At 38.7% G+C, this 21,560-nt stretch overlaps 1 protein-coding gene across 6 annotated transcripts in view; it reads left to right on the top strand.

Annotated features, from left to right (window-relative positions):
- LOC122755791 (Fc receptor-like protein 2) overlaps positions 1-21,560 on the top strand; it is a 40,416-nt gene that overhangs the window by 16,786 nt on the left and 2,070 nt on the right. For 2 of the 6 annotated variants that reach the window (XM_044004625.1, XM_044004624.1), the window contains 6 exons: positions 1,153-1,440; positions 11,622-11,900; positions 12,255-12,368; positions 16,957-16,984; positions 18,089-18,171; positions 19,769-19,831. In XM_044004625.1, coding sequence (XP_043860560.1) covers positions 1,153-1,440; positions 11,622-11,900; positions 12,255-12,368; positions 16,957-16,984; positions 18,089-18,171; positions 19,769-19,831 — 855 coding nt within the window. The remainder of the gene's footprint in view (positions 1-1,152; positions 1,441-11,621; positions 11,901-12,254; positions 12,369-16,956; positions 16,985-18,088; positions 18,172-19,768; positions 19,832-21,560) is intronic. The other 4 variants (XM_044004626.1, XR_006356406.1, XR_006356407.1 and 1 more) reach the window with 4 other exon arrangements.

Genomic DNA, 21,560 nt, shown 5'->3' on the forward strand with positions numbered 1-21,560 from the left:
CATTTCCCCAATTCTTAATGATTTAGAGCATTTTTTTATGTGACTATTAATAGTTTCTTTTAAAATTTCTTCCACTGAAAACTGCCTATGCATATCCTTTGATCATTTATCAAGTGAGGAATGACTCTTATTTTCTATAAATTTGACACAGCCCCCCTCAAATAAATTTTTAAATATTTCAATGCAACGATATTGCAAAAAAATAAATGAGGTAAATTCATTAGAGGTTGAGGGAGGAGGGAAATTTCTTAATACAGTGTCTTCTATGCTGCTGAAAAAATACATTGTTATGTTTCAAGCTATTTAACTTTTGGTGACCTGAAGCAAAGCTCCAGTTGCACCAGTCAAATTAGAGCTGTGTTCATGAAGACTAAAATGAATGAAGGAATCCCAGAATTGCAGGATTAGTTAATGATATTTTTACAACCCTATACCCATTGTTCTTCATGCCGGTCTAGCCACTTCCAAAAAAGTATTTGTTGAGCATTAGTTTCATGCCCAAAATCATTCTCATTTCTTGGGGATCAGGGTAAAATGATAAAATACAAAGACACTTCAGGCTTGGCTGCTGAATGCAAGGAACTGACAATGGCATTAGGACATGCAAGCCATTCCCAGGAAACAATCAGAGAACAGATTAGTGTTCATCAACTGACTCTAGAAGAGGAGGTGATAAAAGAGATATAATTGTGGACTAGAGGAATAAAAGAAAGCTTTTATCTGCATCTTGAAGGCAAATATAGTGGAAATATCTTGAATGATGCCACTTTAGGGTAGAGCTGACACTTCTCAGTAGCCTCTCTATCCTATCTGATAAAAAATGTCTACCCAGTGAGGCATCACTCGAATGTCTCAATTCCTCTCTAGGTCCTGTAACCTTGTAACGGCCCAAAGCCAAAGTTGTGGTTCAGAATCCTACGGGTGGAGAATCAACACTGCCTTAAAAGATAACCCTTCCCTATTAATATATTCAGGATTATTTCCCCATGTCCCATCTTAATATACCAGTGACCCATTTCCTCCTTCCTTACTATATGTTTCCCTAAATTCCCATTGTACAGACATGTACAAGTTGGGTGCAGCTTCCCCTGCCACCTTTGATATCCCCCAAAGTCAGGGAAGGACCTCATGTGTCACTTTGTGTTCACCCAGGAATCCCCATCTCTGGCATCCTCATGGAAACCCAGCCCTCTGAGGGGCAGGTGATTGAAGGAGAGAAGCTGGTTCTCACCTGCTCAGTATCTCAGGGCACAGGAAACATCACATTCTCCTGGCACAGAGAGGGCATTAATGCAAGTCTGGGAAGGAAGACTCAATGTTCTCTGGAGGAGAAGTTGGTGCTCTCTGCTGTCAATGAGAGTGATGCAGGGAAGTATTACTGTACTGCTGACAACAAAATCAGTGCCATGAGCAGCTTGAGAGTGAATGTCACAGTGAAAAGTAAGTTCAACCCCCATTCATCTCAGTTAGCCTTGGTTCATCTGAGATGAAGATTTTTTCTTTAGTATTTTGTTGATGCTTCTGTTATTTTCATGTCACTGTTATTTCCCACAAATTCCCTCCACAAGCATTGCCCCATCCAGAACTTTGCATTGTACCAAAAACTTGTGGTTAGCATTCCAGGTACACGGGGCTCCCACAGCTCTACGCTTTTCTCCTTCTCCTCAGCTTCACGGCGTGTTATTTCCTTCCCAGGGAAGCTCAGGAAAGAGCATTTGAGTGACTTGCCAAAATGGCAAACACAAAAGGAAAAGGGAGAGGGACATGTTACATGTTTTCTAGGCCCTTTAGAAAACATGGTGTTTTCTCTTTGGTGTTGTCTCAAATAGTAGGTATTTAATATGTGCTTGTTGATTGTCTGATTGGTTATTTAACTCTTCCCTTGAGGGGCATATACTTTGTTTACAAGAAAAACAAAGTGCTACTATAATTATTGGTGTACATATATATGAGACCTTGGACCTTATTAGGGTATATGCCTAGTATTGGGTCAATAAGCATGAACAATTCAGTGACCTTTTTTTTGGCATAACTCCAAATTGTTTTCCAGAATAGTTAGACCAATCCGTAGTTCCAGCAACATTGCATTAGTGGACTGGTCTTATTATAGCCCCTTCATCATTCATCTTTTTCATCTTTTATTAGGAGCAATTTCATATGTGTAGCAGAACATAAAAAGAGTATGGCACATAAAAAATATATATCTATGATGTCAACATGCTTTTCTTTTAAAGTAAATAATAAATTCAACAGGGATCGTTGAAAGATATTCTGCTTACTTATGATTCTTTCTGGTCTTCCTCTTCTGGATGTTTATTAAAAATGTTTCAGTGGGTGGGGTGGAGCCAAGATGGTGGAGGAAAGACATTAAATGCACAGGGGTCCTGATACAGCCACCCCAAAAATAGCAATAAAAGAACCCTTGGGGCAGAAAAACACACAAAAATTTGGGCTGAAAGTTTTCTACAGCTATAGATAGATTTCAGGGGGCCATGCTGGGCCATGAATAAAGCCTAACCCCGCAATTGGGCCAACACACCAGACACTCACCAGAGGAATTTGCCCCAGTGCCTCTGAATTGGCTGCAGCACCTGCATCTTCTGGAACCAAGCGCACAATCGGGCTGAACTTCTGGTCAGGGTGGGGGAGTAAGTGCAGGGATACCAGTGGACTGGGGTGAAGGATTTGGATATCCCACCCCAGTGGGCAACCAGGAAGAAATCCTGAGTGGCAGAAGGCCCAGGTGGGGGAGGGGAGCAGGCAGGCTCATTGGAAGCTAAAAATCACACCACAGAAAGCTTTGCTGGTTGGTTGCTTAGTAAGTAGACCTGAGGTTATCTCTAGACCTGAGAACAGGCTAGGTGACATTAAAACCTGCCCCCCCCCCCAAACCAAAACACCTGGGACCCTCTGAAGCTGGAAACAGGAATGGAGCCAAGAAGCAACCCCACCCCCACCCCCCTACCCCAGTGTAGAGTTTAAAATCAAATGAATGTGAGGCCAGGCAAGCTGAGAAGAAGCCCAACTATCCCCTGGGCCATGCTGTAGCTTGAACAGTGTGTCCTGGAAGCAGCACCACACTTTAAGAAGGAGTTAAAAGCCAAGAAATAGTAAGCCAGAATGAGTAGGCAGAGAAAGCAGAAGACCATCAAAAACTTCTGTGGGAGTAAGGTAGACCACAATACAACCTCAGAAGAAGAAGATAATAACAGGGCCAAAGCTCCAACATCCACATCTTCCAAGAAAAATATGAACTGGTCTCAAGCCATGGAAGCTCTCAAAAGGGACTTTGAAGAGAAAGTAGGAGAAATAGAAAGAAGATGTAGAGAAAAGGAGGAAAGAATAGAAAGGGAAATGAGAGCGATGCAGGAGAGTCATGAGAAAAAGTCAACAGTTTGAAAAGTCAAATGGAAAAGGATATTAAAAAACTGTCTGATAAAAATAACTACCTAAGAATTAGGACTGAACAAATAGAAGCTTGTGACCTTATGAGAAACTAAGACACAGTAAAGCAAATCCAATTGAATGAAAAAATAGAGGAAAGTGTGAAATATCTCCTTGGAAAAACAGCTGACCTAGAAAATAAATCTAGGAGAGATCATTTGAAAATCATTGGACTACCTGAAAACCATGACCAAAACAAAAGCTTAGACACCATCCTCCAAGAGATTGTGAGGGAAAATTGCCCTGATATTCTAGAAGCAGAAGCTAAAATAGAAATTGAAAGAATCGACCAATCACCTTCTGAAAGAGATCCCAAAAGGAAAACCTCCAGGAATATTATAGCCAAATTCCAAAACTCCCAGGTCAAGGAGAAAATACTGCAAGCAGCTAGAAAAAAGGAATTCAAATACTGTGGAGCTCCAATAAGGATAAAGCAAGATCCAGCAGCTTCTACATTAAAGGACCGAAGGGCATGGAATATGATATTCCAGAGGGCAAAGGAACTGGGACTTCAGCCAAAAATCACGTACCCAGCAAAACTGAGTATAATCTTTCAAAGGCAAAAATGGGATTTCAATGAGAAAGAGGTCTTTCAAGCATCTGTGATGAAAAGACCTGAACTGAATAGAAAATTTGACCTTCAAATACAAGACCCTGTAGTAGCATAAAAAGGTAAACAGGAAAAAGACTTAATGAGGGATATTAAAAGATCAAACCATTTACATTCCTACATGGGAAGATAATACTTTGAAATCATAAGAACTATCTCAGTAAGAAACTCACAGAAGACACAGGTCTGAACTGAATATGAAGGGATGATATCTGTAAAACATTTATGTTTTGTTCTTTGTGGGGCAGACAGGGTAGGGTGTCTTATATCTGGGGCTAGATTTGGACCTGGGACCTCCTGGGTCCAGGGCTAGTGCTTTGTCCACTGTGCCACCTAACTAATTCATGATGATATCATTAAAATAGGATTGAGGAGTAGGAGGAATAAACTGGGGGAGGGAGAAAATAAGAGATAATCTGGGGCGAGGTAGTTCACATGAAGGAAACAAGAAAAAAGCTTATGGAGGAGAGTAGAAGAGGGGGAAGGAGTTGGGGAGTGAGTGAACCTTAATATCGTCAGAATTGGCTCAAAGAAGGACTAACATACATACTCAAGTAGGTATAGTAATATATTTTTGCCCTGAGGGGGGAGGGAGAAAAGGGGAGTGGGAAAGAAGGGAAGGAGGAAAGGGCAGATTGGGGGAGAGAGCAGTAAAAAGCAAAACACTTTCAAGGAAGATGATGATGTTCTGCATTACTGCACCAGTATGACATATTGAATTCCTTGATCTCATAGAGAGGGTTGAGGAGGGAGGGAGGAAGAAAAATTTAGAACACAGAATTAGCTCAGGGACCCTGATCTCATTGGAATGGGCTCATAGAGGGAATAGATTTCATAGCCAATTGGGAGGAGTAATCTATTTAACCTGCAGGAAAGTAGGTGGGGAGGAGAATAAGGAAGGAAGGGTGAAAAGGAGGTGCAGAGCGAGGGAGAGGATAGTCAGAAATAAAACACCTCTGAGGAGGAATAGGTAAAAAGAAGATAGAGTAAATGTCATGGGAAGGGAGTGGGATGGAAGGAAATGGTTATAATGATTGATTATAATGGCAAAACGTATGGTACCTACTTTGCTGGGCTTTTATGAAGAAAATTCTGTCAAGCTTATGGTGCTATATACGGGTTATAATGAAGAGGATACTATCAGAAAAACCTGGAAAGACCTACATGAACTGAAGCAGAGTACAGTATACAAAATAACAGCAACAGTGGAGGAAGGTCTGCTGGGAAGCATGTGGTTATTTTCAGCAAGGAATGATCTAATATAACCCTGAAGGACTTATGAAGATTGCAGCCCATCTGCAGAGAAAGAATTGATAGTATCTGAAAACAGATGGAAACACATTTTTAAATTTTTTCTTTCTTTTCCTCTTTGACAATTCCTTAATCTGAAGTTTTGTGTTTTTTTACTGTTTTCTCTCACAACTAGCTAATATGGGAATTTTTCCATGACTACTCATGTATAACTTATTTTTAATTGCTTGAGTTCTTGTGGGGGGTGGAAATGGAGGGGAAAGAGAAATTGGAACACAAAGTTTTTTTTTTAATTGATGTTTAAATTTTGTTTTTACATATATTTTGGAAAATAAAATTCTATCAAAACTTTTTTTAAAAAATGCTTCAGTGATCCTCTTTTCTTTTTCTTTTTCTTTTTGTTGGTGGTGGCAACCCTAGTCTGCACTCCATGTAATGTGTCCTGAACCCACTAAAAAGAAAAAAGAAAAAACCCTTGATATTAATATGCTTAGTCAAGTAAAACAAATTCTCACATTGGTCATGTCTGAAAATATATATTTTATTCTGCCTCTTGAATCCATCCATCTCTGGCAGTGCAGGTGGGTAGCATCCTTCATCATTGATCCCTTGGAATCATGGTTGATTATTGCATTGATTATAGAATTCTTAAATCTTTCAAATTTGTTTTCTGCATAGTGTTATTGTATATATTGTTCTATTGATTCTGCTCATTTCATTTTGTATCAGTTTATGCAAATCTTCAAAGATTTCTTTGAGAATATTTCTTTTGTCATTTTATGATGTAATAATTACACAATATTTATATACCATAATTTGTTCAGACCTTCCCTTGATGGGTACATAAACCCCTTAATTTCTATATAAAATGCAGAGCATTTTTTCATGTGGTTGTTATTTGCTTGTATTTCTTTTTTTTTAAACTCTATCCTCAACAAAGTTGTTACTTCCATAAGATAACTTTTGTACACAAATAAAATCAAATTTAAATAAGTGGAGAAATATAAATCATTCGTGCATAGGCATGGCCAATATAATAAAAATGGCAATTTTACCAAAATTAATCTACATATTTGGTCATCCCAATTAAATTACCAAAAAATTTTACTGAGCTAGAAAAAATCATAACAAAATTCATTTGGAAGAACAAAGGGTCAAGAATATCAAAGGAACTAATGGAAAAAAATGTAAAGGAAGGAGATTTAGCAGTATCAGATCTTAAACAATAAAGCAGTAATTGTCAGAACTAGCTGGCAGTGGCTAAGAAACAGAAACAGATCAGTGGAACAAAGTATACATACAATCTACAGTAGCAAATGAAGATAGTAATCTTGTGTCTGACAAGGGTAAAGAAGAGTTTGGGGGATAAGAATTCATAGTTTAATAAACATTTTGGGGAAAGCTGGAAAGAAGTCAGGCAGAAAGTGGACTTAGGGGCAGCTAGGTGGTGCAGTGGATAGAGCACCAGCCCTGGAGTCAGGAGTACTTGAGTTCAAATCTGGCCTCAGACACTTAACACTTACTAGCTGTGTGACCCTAGGCAAGTCACTTAACCTCAATTGCCTCACCAAATAAATAAATAAATAACAAAAACAAAAAAAGAAAGTGGACTTAGATCATTATCTTATACCATTCACCAAGATACAATGGGAGACATTACAAGGAAATTTGAAGAACATGGAACATATTGCTATCAGATTTATGGATAAATGAACAATGTATAAACAAACAAGAGAGAGCATTATGAGATATAACATGGATAACTTTGATTATATTAAATTAAAAGGTGTTTATACAAATAAAACAAATGTAAGCCAAGATCAGAAGGAAAGCAGAAAACTGGGGGAAATTTTCATAGTTCCTCAGATAAAGGTCTCATCTCAAATATACAAAGAATTATGTTAAATCTATAAGAATCTGAGTCATTCCCCAATTGATATACAGTCAAAGGATATGAACAGGTAGTTTTCCAATGAAGAAATCAAAACAATCTATAGCCATATGAAAAAAATGCTCTAAATCATTACTGATTAGATAAATGCAAATTAAAACAACATTGAGTTATCATTTTACACCTATCAGATTGGCTAAAATGATAGAAGAGGAAGTGACAAAATTTGGAGGGATAAAATGGGAGCTTAATGCATTGTTAGTGGAATTGTGAGGTGATCCAATCATTTTGGAGAAAGATATGGTATTATGCCCAAAGAGTTATTAAATTGTTTATACCCTTCAACCTAGAAATACCACTCACTGGATTATTTCCCAAGATGATTAGGGAAAAAGGAAAAGAACCTACATGTTCTAAAATAGTTATAGTCACTCTCTTTGTGGTGCAAAAAACTGGAAATCACAGGGATGTCCATCAATTGTGGAATGGCTAAACAAAATTTGGTATATGTTCATGATGGATTATTACTCTGCTATAAGAAATTATGAGCTCAATGATTTTATAAAAGCATGGAGATACCTACATGGAATAATGGCAAGCAAAATGAGTAGAACCAAGAGAACATTCTATACAGTAACAGGAATATTGTTTTAAGAACAACTTAGAGCAACCAAGTTATTCTATTAAAAATACCCAAAATTACCACAAAGATTTTATGAAAGAAAAAGCTGCTCAAATGCAGAAAAAGAGAATTGAAATATGTGTGTACAAACACACACACACATACAGATTTATTTCTAGTGGTAGCTATCTAGAAGTTTGTGGGGAAAGGAAGGGAGAAAAAAAGAAAGTTGCATAATAACTGGGTGGTATATTTGAAAGGAATAGCAGTTGTACATAGTGGATTGGCAATCTCAGGAGAATCCTCTGTTTTTCTAACCCACTTTATTATGCAAATGCCTGTTTTATTTCTTAAGTTCAGACTAAAATAAATATATCTATTAAAAACAAAGAAACAAAAAACAAAGTAGTTCCTTATCTATTGAGAACTGGCTGGAAAAAAATTACAGTATGTGAATGTAGTCAAGCAATCAATGAACACTTATTAAGGGCCTACTATGTGCAAGACAGTATTAAGCTCTAAAGGTAAAAGATCATCCTTGCTCTCAAGGATCTCACAGTCTAATAGGGAAGAAAACATGCAAACAATTATTTTCAAATAAGCTATCTATAAGATAAATTGGAAATAATGAACAGAGGGAAGGCACCAGAATGAAGGGGTTTGGGGTAGACTTTCTGTAGAGGATGGGATCTGAGCTGGGACTTGGCAGAAGCTAGGAAAGCCAGGAGGCATAAATGAAGGAGAGAACTCCAAATATGGGGAACAGCCAGTGAAAATGACTGGAGGCAGGAGATAGAGCATCTTGTTTGAGAAACAACAAGGAGACTGAATCAGAATACATGTTAGTGTATAAGTAAGTCATGAGAAGACTGGAAAGGTAGAAAGGAAAATAGAGAGATATAGGTTATGAGAGGCTTTGAATGCCAAACAGAGGATTTTATATTTGATCCTATATAGGATAGGGAACCAATGGAGTTTACTGAATAGGAGTGGGGGAAATAAATAAATGAGGGAGAGGAGTGGTGACATGGTTAGGCCCAAACTTTAGGAGGACCACTCTGACAGCTAATTGGAGGATAGTCTAGAGTAAGGAGAGACTTGTGGTAGGGAGACTAACCAGTAGGCTCTTTCAATAGTCCCAATATGAAGTGATAAAGCCTGCAACAGGGTGGTGGCAGTGTCAGGAAAAGGAAATATGTCTTAGAGATGTTAAGAAAGTAAAATTGGAAGACCTTGGCAAAAGACTCGATATGGAAGGTGAGAAGGAGTGAGAAGGTTTTGAGACTGGGTGACTGGGAGGATGATGGTACCTCAAAAGTAATAGGAAAATTTGGAAGGGGAGAAAGTTTAGGGGGAAAAGATAATGTGTTCAGTCTGGGATATGTGAAGATTAAGATGTCTATAGGACAATGAATTTGAGATGTCTATTAGGCAATTAGAGATTCCAGATTGGAGGTCAGCACCAAAGTTAAGGTGGCATAAGGAGGTATGAAAATCATCAGCATAAGGATGATAACTAAATCCATGGGAGATGATAAGTTCACCAAGTAAAACAGTATATTGGGGCAGCTAGGTAGCACAGTGGATAGAGCACTGGCCCTGGAGTCAGGAGTACCTGAGTTCAAATCCAGCCTCAGACACTTGACACTTACTAGCTGTGTGACCCTGGGCTAGTCACTTAGCCCCAATTGCCTCACCAAAGATAATAATAATAATAATTTTTTTAAAACAGTATATTACTTTCCCCTAAGAAATGATGATAGGTTTCTTGCCTTCTCAGTGGATAGAGAAGGGGAAAGAGGCAGGGGAAAAATTCAAAACTGAAAATAATTTTTTATAAAAGAAATTATTAAAGGGATGGATTCAGAGAAAACTGGGAGTGCTTGTATGAAATGACTCATAGTGAAATAAGCAGAGCCAACAGGAAAAAAATTATGCAATGGTTATATCATAAAGGAAAACAACTGTCAACAATCTAGGATCTAGTATTAACTCAATAACCAATCAAAACTAGATTCACCTCTTGGCAGAGAGACAATGAGTTAAAGATTCAAAATGAGACATGTATTTTCAGGCACTGCCAAAGTGTGTGGATTTGGTTTTTTTTGTTTTGTTTTGTTTTGTTTTGTTTTGTTTTGTTTTGTTTTTGTTTTGTTTTTAGTGAGGCAATTGGGGTTAAGTGACTTGCCTAGGGTCACACAGCTAGTAAGTGTTAAGTGTCTGAGGCCGGATTTGAACTCAGGTACTCCTGACTCCAGGGCCGGTGCTCTATCCACTGTGCCATCTAGCTGCCCCGATTTGTTTTTAATTACTATACTTATTTGTTACAATTGAGGACTTCTGTTTTGGTGAGGAGAGAGGGAAGAAAAGGGAGGAGATTGGGGTTTAGTGATATTGATACCAATTTTTTTTTTAAAGTGAGAAAACTTCCTCCTCACCTTGGTCACAGAAAATTCCCAGCACCATTCAATGTTTAGTTCAAATGTCTCTATCTGTAGAAGACTGATTCTCATCCCTCCATTTACTAGAACTTACCCCCTCAAATTTTCTTTCCATATTTTGCATTTAATTTTCTATGCACAGATGGTTTTGCTCAATACAATTTAAGCTCCTTGAAGGTAGTAACTATTTCATTTTAGTCTTTGTATCTGAAAGATATAGCACAGTGCATGATATAAAGTAAGTGCTTAACAAATGCTTATTGAATTAATGATTGAATAAATTGCTTATTCATATCCTCTGGCTACTTATCTATTGGGGAATGGTGCTTCTTCTGCTACTATTTTTCACCAATTCCCTATATAAACATGGAAATAAGATCATTATGACAGATAGTGCTGCAAACATATTCCCCAATTAACTGCTTCTTTCTAATTCTGGCTGCCTTGAGAGAACAGAAGGGAAGGGAAGGGAATAACCATTTATTATGTACTAAGTAATTTTTTTTTGCGGGGCAATTGTGGTTAAGTGACTTGCCCAGGGTCACACAGCTAGTAAGTGTTAAGTGTCTGAGGCCAGATTTGAATTCAGGTCCTCCTGAATCCAGGGCCAGTGCTCTATCCACTGTCCCACCTAGCTGCCCTGCTGCACTAAGTACTTTTACAAATATTTTCATAAGCATTTTTACAAATATTATCTCATTTGATTCTCACAACAACCTTGTGACGTAGGTGCTATTATCATCTCCATCTTAGAGTTGAGGAAACTTTGATATTGTTCTTATTAAAGATTTCCAATTTTATGTGAGTGAAACTGTCCATTCTGACTTCTGTGATCACTTCTATCCCTTATTTATTTGAGAATTTGACTAAACATTAAAGAGTTCTCCTTCTAGTCAATTTTGTACAAGATAGCTCCTTTCAGTTTCCTTAATATTTTGTAATTTTATACTTAAAGTGTTTATCCATTTGAAGCTTATTGTGGCATATGGTGTAAATGTTAGTCTAAACATAATTTCTACCAGATTGTTTTGCAATATTTTGAAAATTGTCAAATAAACAGTTATTTCCCCAGCAGTTGATATCCTTAAATTCCTTGAAGATGAGACTTAGATGTCTGATTAATTCTGGTCTTGCTTACCTAATCTTAGAAATTATAACTGCAGAGGACAGCTCTGCTGGGGGAAAATACTGCAAAATCTAGAAAGTATCTTAAGAAATAACTCATTACTAAATATGGAATGTATGGACTATGGAGCCTGGAAAGACCTGAGACATTTTCCGGTTTCTCACATCTTAGATAAAGAATTCTGATCTCTTGCAAGGAGAGAATCTTTGTCTGATATGTTTTATTTTCTCTGTCAGTTCCAGTGTCTCAGCCTCTCTTCAGTGTCAGTGCACTGGGGGCACACTCCACTGTGGGGGATGTGGTGGAGTTTCAGTGCAAAGTCCTCAGAGGTTCTTTTCCAATTCAGTATCAATTGTATCATGGGAAGGCAATCCTTGAGAACAAGATAACTCCTTCTGGAGGTGCAGCTTTCTTCAACCTCACCATGACAACTGGGCATTCTGGGGAGTACTTCTGTAAGGCCAACAACAGTTTCAGTTGGAAACTCAGTGAAATTCTGACACTCTCAATCTCAGGTAGGTAAAATGCTCTGGGATTGATGTTGCTTGACAAAAATTATGGGGAAATTTTGATGATGGTGGATTATAGGGGAATATTCTCTGAAACTGGTTTACTCAATATTCTAACTGTGTCTTGAGTCATAAAGGGGTGGGATGAGGTGAAGCCACAGCTCCAAAGCCACTTATAATAATTCTCCCCATATTGGTGTGTATTTGGCAAATTATAATTCAAGGTACTAGGTAAATACAGCTGAGATCACCCAACTCCATCCACATACCACTGTTTTCCACCCATGTTCCAATATCTGGAGATGCTTTGGGTCCCAGATATGTCTCCTCCAAGTCTCATCGATAGCTATTTCCTCACAGTGCCTAGAAGTCAGAAGAACATGGCCTTCGTGGGAATCATTGTTGCCCTGCTCAGCATTCTTATTCTCACCACCATCACTTTCATGTTTTACTTCAAACTCCTGAGAAATTCAGGTTTGTAGCTCACCTTGGTTACCCCTTGTGAAGCCTATATATTCATGAAATCAATTTGATATGCTAGATTTGTGTTTAGGTAGTGGTGTCCATGGTAGAATCAAGACTACAGCCCCAACCTCTTGACTTCCATACCAAGCTGCCAAGTGAGTTCTATATGGTTTTTATGTTCTAGTTAAACACTGAATCACCAAAATGTTTTACTTGCACCAAACACTCCATTTGCCATCTTTATGCATTTGCACTGGTTGGTCGACCTATGCCTGGAAGACCCTCTCTCTGTGCCTCCACCTGCTATTTTCCCTGACTTCCTTCAAGTCTCTAGTCAAATCCTCTTTTCTGCAGGAAGCCTTGCCACATCCCCTGAGCTGCTTTTCCTTTTAGATTTCCTTCCCTCTGTTCTGTGTAGATTGTGAATGTCCCTAGTTATTCCCATGATGTCTCCCTCACTAGAATGGGAACTCCTTGAGGGCAAGGATGGTTTGTAACCTCTGTTTGGATCCTCAGCACTTAGGACTGTGCCTAGGACATAGTAAGTGTTAAAGAATTACTTGTTGGCTGTAATGTCCATACTATATATTAGAATTTCCCTTCTTCACAGGGGAACAGGTGTGAAAATAGATATTTTTATTTGCTTGAGAGCCCCCCCCCCATTTATCCAGTTATCCAGAGCAACTGTATGAGGACTGGCTTCCTTGGCTAACACACCAACAAGAATTGCTTGTTGATTTATTGATTCATTGCATTTTTGAAAAAGTCCTTGTCTTTACCAGATGAAGACAAGTTCTAGCTTGATACTGTCTCCTTCCCAATTTGCAGAAAATCCCTTAGACAAGGTAACCCCTTGATAAGGTGTTAATTCCTTGCCTTATTGTCCCCATTGACATCATAATTGATTTGAGTAAGGGATTCATAGCCAGTTCAGAAACCTCATCTACCATGCCTCAACTTGGAAATCTGTAGAGAGAAGAAAAGGAAATCTGAGGGTTCCGACAGAGAGATAAAAGCCAGTAGACACACACGATGGTGAGAAACCATACAACCAACCAGTTAGCCCATCCAACTAACCATGGGTGTGTACTCCTCAGGTTGGCAGTGAAGACTTTCTACCTTGTAGAGGCATTTCATGCCTCATTAAGAAAACTGCAGGGGCAGCTAGGTGGTGCAGTGGATAGAGCACTGGCCCTGGAGTCAGGAGTACCTGAGTTCAAATCCAGCCTCAGACACTTAACACTTACTAGCTGTGTGACCCTGGGCAAGTCACTTAACCCCAGTTGCCTCACTAAAACAAACAAACAAGCAAAAAAAAAAAAAAGCAAAAAAAAAAAAAAAAACCCTGCATCAATGCCAGAACAAAAAGCTATACCCCTAGGACAAGAATAAATCCAGGACAATATCTTGGCACACCTATTTCACATGCTTTGCCTCATAACCCAGCATTTTGTCTGTGAAGTTTTCCACCAATGAGAATAAAAACCTTGGCCTCTTAGATTCCACTGAGGCTCAATTAAGCACTTATTAAGCACCTATTATGGGCCAGGCACTATACATAGTGCTTAGAATACAAAAACAAAAACAAAATATCTTTTCCCTCAATCTGTTTATATTATAGGAGATAAAATGTCTATAAATAAATAGGTGCAAAACATTTTTTAAATGCAATGTAAAATGGGGAAAGGGGAGAGAAGTATAATGATAATGGCTAACATTGATATAGTTCTTACTATGTAGCAGGCACTGTGCTAAGCACTTTGCCATTATTATGTCATTTGATCCTCACAAGAACCTTTGGAAGTAGGTGCTATTAATCCCATTTTATAGATGAGAAAACTGAGTTAAACAGAGATAAGTGACTTTGCCAGGGTCACGCAGCTAGTAAATATCTAGGGCTAGATTTGAACTCAGGACTTCCTGGCTCCAGGCCTGGAAGATATACAAATTTTTAATATTGCAAGCAATTTCTACACATCTATAATTTCTGTTTTATGACTTGGTTCTGCTGGATGGATTCCTAACATAGATTTTTATTTATTTTTTCATTTTATTAATAACTTTTGTTAGAGAGACATCCCTCTGAACAAAAAGGAGGAGGAGGAAGAAGAAAAGTAGAGGGGGAAGAAGGTCTTTCAGCAAAATTATGCAACCTATCAATGTAAATTGACATTATATGCAGTATTCCATACCCTCTTGTCTTCCCACCTCTCAAATCAAGTTGAGTGAAGTTGAGAGTGGTACAATTTTTCATCCTTTGTTCAGGATCAAGTTTGGTGATTAAAGTATAATTAAATGGAGTTCAGGTTTTGGTTTTTTTAACCTGTTAACAGGTCTGTTTTCTAAGGGTCTAAACCTTTTTATTTTCCTTTTGTATACTCTATAACATATTTTGAATGTGCAGAACAAGACACTTCTAAAGCATAGTTATAGTGGTGATTTCTTGCAGCAACTAAGGAATTTCCAGTCTATCATACCCTTAACCCTGACTAGTGTTTGGGAAGCTAGTGCCTTATGATCTCTCTCTCTCTCTCTCTCTCCCTCTCTCTCCTCTTTGCCCTGAGGAAGATTTATCCTCCTATGGGAAAGCCTCATAAATAGTGACTGACCCAACTGTACTTCAACTTTATGAGAACAAAGATCATAGAATTTAAAGCTGAAAAGAATCTTGGAAATTCAAACCCTTCTTTTTTACACAGAACAAAACTGAGGCACTAAGAGATTTTTCTAATTTCACACAGTCAGTAGGAGAGTCAGAACTCAAACTCGGCCTCTTATTGGGAAAACAGTTTTTTGCCACTGTACTACATAATGACATTGGCTATTGCTTAATATTGAGAGAAATTACATCAAAGAATGAGGCACAATCCTTGATTCTAGTTTCAAATCATTGAGGTTAATCCCCATATGAAATTATACCCAACTCCAAGATGACTATTCAGCCTTCTCTTAGAGATTTCACAGATTTGGAATTAGAAGGGACATGAGAAGCCATCTAGTCTAACCCACTCATTTTACAGATGGGAAAACTAAGGTTCAAAAAAATTAAGTAACTAACTTGCCCATGGTCACACAGGTAGTAAATGAGAGAAGAAGGATTTCAACTGACATTTTCTAAATCAATTGATTGTTCTACTGGATCATTCCATTGCCTTTCAAAGGCCTTTCCTGACTGGGGATTGAACCATGGCTGTGGTGGTAGGAGGGCTGAATTTGAATTTGAATTCTAAATCTGCTTTGCATTGGATTCTATTCAAGAAAGGCATTTTTGGTGGTCTTTGCCTTGTGCTTATGTTCTTAACTCAGTGAAACATGGACAAGCAGAAGACAAATGCAGGTGGGCATGTAGAGTCTTTGTAACAGTATTTTATTTTTCCTCCAATTATGTCAAGAAAATTTTCAGCATTCATTTTTATAAGATTTTGAGTTCCAAGTTGTTCTCCCTCCCTCCCCTCTTCCTAAAATGGTAGGTAATTTTATGTGGGGTTATGGATTTCAATAAGTCTATGTGAAATGAGGGCATACAAATTTTTTTTTATAATTCACTGATTGATGGGGGAAGAACAAAACCTCTTCCAGGCCTATAATTTTTTATTCTCTTCTTTAAAATTCCCTCTTGTCAGTTTCTTAATCCAGTTCAAGCAAATTAGATTATTAACTGTGCTATTCCCCAAATAGCTTTAAGGTTTGCAAAGCCCTTTACAAATATTATCTCATTTAGTCCTCACACCAATCTTATAAGGTAGTTGCTACTACCTGACCCCAGCCACCTTTTACAGATGAAGAAACTGAGGCAGAGAATAGTTATGTAACTTGCCCAGGGTCACACAGCTAGTGAGTGCCTGAGGCCAACTTTGAACTCAGGTCTTTTGCACTCCAAGTCCAACAACCTCTCCAAAGCCCCATCTAGCTTTCTCTGCCCTCAAAGAATCCATTCTACAGGAAAGACACTCTCCTTATCTCCAGACAAAGTATTCTAGGTAAGTTAGCAGGTGGCTAATATCATAGAATCACAGAAACTTCGAGTTGGGAGAGATTTCAGATACCAGGTAGCCCAACCCATATCTCAATAAGCATAGTCTTGTTGTGAGGTAGAAATCAGATGTAAAGAGCTTTGCAAACATTAAAGTGATACAGAAATATCAGTTTATATCATATCTCACAAGTGATTATCTGCCTTTGATATTCTCATGGTCAGGCAATCAACAAGATTTTGTTAAGTGTCCTTCTGTGCCATGCCCTGTGCTATGCTACACTCTGGGGACACAAAGAAAGGCAAAAAGATGCTCTTTGCCCAAAAAGAAACTGAAAAGAGGGAGTCGTGTGTGTGTGTGTGTGTGTGTCTGTGTGTGTGTGTGTGTGTAAGAAAGAGACAGAGAAGTTAAGAGAGAGAAAAAGAGAAACAGAGGGCAAGAAAGACAGAAAGAGAGATCAAGGAAGAAAGACAAGAAGGGATGAAGGGAGTCAATAAAAGGAGAAAAAAGGAAGGGAGGGAGGGAAGGAAGGCAGGCATCCAGGAAGCCAGGCAGGAAGGAAGGAAGGAAGAAAAAAGGGAAGATCTGCTCCTCTTCCAACACCCTGTTCTTGTGCTTTTTAGGAGGACACTCTGCCCCCAGTCAACACAGGTGAGACCTCTGCTTCTACTGCTCTTCATATTTTCTGCCCTCCCCTCCCCCACCACACTGCCCCACCCACCGCAGCAGAAACCTTTTGTCTCTGGGGAAGGAGCTGTCATCACACCTTTAAGAATGTGTAGGGGATGGGGGCGGCTAGGTGGCACAGTGGATAAAGCACCAGCCCTGGATTCAGGAGTACCTGAGTTCAAATCCGGCCTCAGACATTTGTCACTTACTAGCTGTGTGACCCTGGGCAAGTCACTTAACCCCCATTGCCCTGAAAAAAAAAAAAAAAAGAATGTGTAGGGGGGCAGCTAGATGTTGAAGTGGATAAAGCACTAGCCCTGGATTCAGGAGGACCTGAGTTCAAATCCAACCCTCAGACACTTGACACTTACTAGCTGTGTGACCCTGGGCAAGTCACTTAACCCCAATTGCCCAGCAAAAAAATTTTAATTTTTTTTTTAAATGTGCAGAGGATTTCACAAGACAGTGTCCCTCATCACTCTCCCCAAAGCATCCCCTTCACCATTCAATTAGTGATCTACTTATGCCTAATATGAATATGGTTATTTACCTCACAGACTCAACTAATGCCTTTCATTTCAATTTTCTCTAACCTTTTTTGTGTCAGGAATTCAGTCCTAGGTCATGAGATCCCAAGCAGCATGGGCTGTGTTTTTCTAACCAATTCTATGTATCACCTAACCCAGACCAAAGACAAATAAAGGTGGTGAATTAATTCCTTTTGAGAATTATTATGATAATGAAAAGGACAGATATTTTAGCCATTCATCAGTGAGATTCTTATCTATAGACTGGCCTTGTTGCAAAGTCATCCCAACTTAGACTATTCCCTCTTTGACTACCCCATGACATTGTTTCTTCTCTTCAAAGAACCCACATAAGATGACTCTAATTGATGCCTATGCTCCTAAGGAATAACTATCACCTCGTAGAATACCCAGAACTCTCTGTGATCCTTTGGCTCCTGATTTCCCTAAAATTCAATACCATCTCCATTCTTTTTGCTTCCAGAGCTCTGCCCATGACTTACTTACATTCATTTGTGTTTCTGTTCCAAGGCATAGCTTGTGTCTCTGTTTCCCACAGGGCCTCTCCCATCTCAAATTTTCAAGAACCTGTCTACTTAAATTCATCCCCCCAAATGGAACTGGTGCCAATATATGGTAATGGTAAGGACCTCACCTTTGGGCAAGGGTTGAAGAACTGGGCCATGGGAGTAGAGTGAGGCAGAGGAAAGGGAACATGAGGGAAGCAGGATCAAGTCTTTGTATATACTCAGGGCTTTGCTCAAGCCCAGTCACCTAAAATTGATGAATGGCATACCTAGAATAATAACTGAATGAAAGAATGAAAAAGTGTTTATTAAATATTTTATATAAGCAAAGCACTGTCCTAAGTGCTGGGGATATAAATCAAAAAGTAAGACAGTCCCAGCTCTCAGGAAACTCACATTCTAATGAGGAAGACAGCACATAAAGGTTTTAGTTGCAAGTCAGATGGAAAAGTCCCATGGTACAGTTGACAAACAGGTGCAAATGAATTTTTAAAGTCATTGCCAGTTGTAAAAAAAAAAAAACATTTTAACTTAACTGGCCTAATCTGTGGACTTTTGGCTGGCTATCTGACTGCTTTTAATTTAGTATAGGCCGTTTAAAAATTCCCACAACTGCTTCTCCCAAATTGATAAGCAAACACCTCTTTTTTAAAAATAATCAAAGCTGGGTTTATTTATATGAAACAAACTTAGAATTAAATGTAGAAACAAGCAAGGAATACTACCTGACAGCGTTTTAAACTTTCTCTCCTGCCCTGCGAGTCTCTCTCACCTTAGAGTATGCTGGCCACTGCCACTGCATCCTGCAGCCATGCCTTACTTGAGACAGGTTCACCTTGTCCCTTAGAATTACTTCCTAGGATGGTAACTCTGGGAATGAGGTTGGAAGTAGAAAGGAAAGTCTGGGAGTGCTGTCCTATATGTCCCAGGACTCTTGGGTTTACCTGACCTGACCATCAATGGCAGTTGGTCAGCAATTGATGTCAGTATTTGGAGAAAAAAAAATGGATCCTACACATTATTCAGTTCAAATCCTCCATCATGATTGTTCCCATCAATATTAGCTGTGGGGTCCAGATTGGAAACAGGGTCAGTGAGATATTCTTTTTCCCAAGAGTCTTGGATTCAGGGTCTTAGCTTGTGTTTCTCTGGATAATGATTGAGACAGGGCAGTGGTTTGACTTGCTTGGCACATACCACTTCCCATCTCTCCCTCAGGATGGTTTACAGCTGCAGTCTGGCTGACTTGCTTATCTCATCATCAAGTAAGGAGTATTCTAAGGAAGATGGTTATGAAGAGCTAGTAGTCCAAGCTCTCACCCAAGACCCCTTGGTCAATTTTTTCTTCTCTTGCAGTGAATCCTTAAAGACGTAGTCTATTCTGAGCCCTGGAGTACCCAGCAGGGAAAATCAAGTAAAGATGAGTTAACAGGAAGTGATTGTATTTTAAATATATCTTACTGGATCTTAGGGTATTGCTCTATAACAGTGAATATCAGAGTCTAAAAATGAAATATGCTTCACTACAAATAGTAAGTTCCCCAACACTAGAGGTATTCCAAAAAAGGCTTGATGATCACCTAAGTGGGATGGTTGTAGAAAGGATTCATGCATTGGGAAGGAGCTTGGATTAGATGACCTCTGAAACCTTTCCAGTCTATGGTGTTAACATTTGGCCAATATCTTTTGGAAAACTTTGTCTTCTCTTTCAGTAAATCCTGTAGTTGGAGATGTGGTTTATTCTGAGGCCTTTTACAAAGAACATGGAAAGGAAGGTAAGATTCACTCAGTGCTTTAACCCATCATGTTTATCAAGTGACTCCTGTTTATAAGATCTGTGCTTGATGGTGCAGAAGGTTGCAAAAAGAATTCAACATCGATCCTGCCCTCCCCAAATCACAAAATCCAGTAAGGAGGTAAGGCAAGAATATTACTAACTATAATACAAACCAGATTAGAAGTGCTGTAAGAGAATTAAAAAGTGTTATAGGGGCAGCTAGGTGGTGCAGTGGATAAAGCACTGGCCTTGGATTCAGGAGGACCTGAGTTCAAATCCAGCCTCAGACACTTGACACTTAACTAGCTGTGTGACCCTGGGCAAGTCACTTAACCCTCATTGCCCTGCAAAAAAAAAAAGAAAGTGTTATAGAGAAGGAAATGATCACATTCAGTTAGAGAGGCTCCTGAAAGGCTTCATGATGTAGGTGATATTTGAGATGGGCCTAGAATGATGTGTGAGATTTCAATGCAGACTAGATATATAGATATAGGAAAGGAAATGTTTTCAGACAAAGAAAAAAATACCATGTCCAGTATAATAATAGCTAATAATAATTAGGTGGCACAGTGGATAGAGTTCCAGACCTAGAGTCAGGAAGACTCATCCTCCTGAGTTCAACTCTGACCTCAGACACTTGCTAGCTATGTTAACCTGGGCAAGTCACTTAACCCTATTTGCCTCAGTCTCCTTATTTGTAAAATAAACTGGAGAAGGAAATAGCTGACCACACTACTATCTTTGCCAAGAAAACCTCAAACAAGGCCACAAAGAGTCTAAAAAATGATTAAATAAAGTCATGAAAGTGTTTCAATTAACAAGGGAGAAGGTATAGGGACAAAAAGAATTAGGACTAAGGTTTTGCCTCTCACTTAGTTCAATTCAATCCATTATAATGTAATTAAGCAAACATTTATTCAGTGCTTTACTATATTGATCCCAGAGGAAAGAGAAAAATTAGATAAGATGCAGTCCCTATCCTCATGGAGCTTTCAATCTAATAAGTTAATAAGATGCATATGCAAATCACTATAATATAAACTCTCATAGGATAAGTGCATTAAAGGGACATATTGTTCATTCTTGGAGAAATCTAAAACTTAGTAAGATTGTTGGATTTGTAGCCAGAGGATTCTCTTACTTACTACCTATGTCACCATAGGCAGGTCATTGTCCATCTCTGTGCATCATCTTTAAAAAGAGAGGGCAAGACTAGGTGATATTTCAGGTTTCTTTTAACTCTCTGTCTTCTGTGTGTGTGTGTGTGTGTGTGAGAGAGAGAGAGAGAGAGAGAGAGAGAGAGAAGTGGGGGGATTATATCAGTGACGGGTGAACAGACATTTGCAAAAGCATATTCCTGGGATTTAATTCTTTTTTTCATGTGAGGGTTAATTTCTAGATTGACAATCACTTTTGATGGTGAATAGATAGGAGAAAAGAACAAGAATTTATTAAGCACCTGCTCTGTGCCAGGGACGATACTAATTATTTTATGGGTATTATGTCATTTGATCCTTCTCAACCTGTAAAGGAGGTGCTGGTATGATGTCCATTTTATAGTTGAGGAAACTGAGGCAGGCAGAGGTTACATGACTTGTCTAGAGTAATATAGCTAGTAAGTGTCTGATGCTGAATTTGAACTCAGATATACTTGACTCAAGGCCCAGTGTATGACCTAGCTTCTTAAGTGGGGAAAGAGAGAGAGAGAGAGAGAGAGAGAGAGAGAG

This window comes from Dromiciops gliroides, chromosome 4 (assembly GCF_019393635.1).
Source record: "Dromiciops gliroides isolate mDroGli1 chromosome 4, mDroGli1.pri, whole genome shotgun sequence".
In the NCBI taxonomy this organism is placed as follows: domain Eukaryota; kingdom Metazoa; phylum Chordata; class Mammalia; order Microbiotheria; family Microbiotheriidae; genus Dromiciops; species Dromiciops gliroides.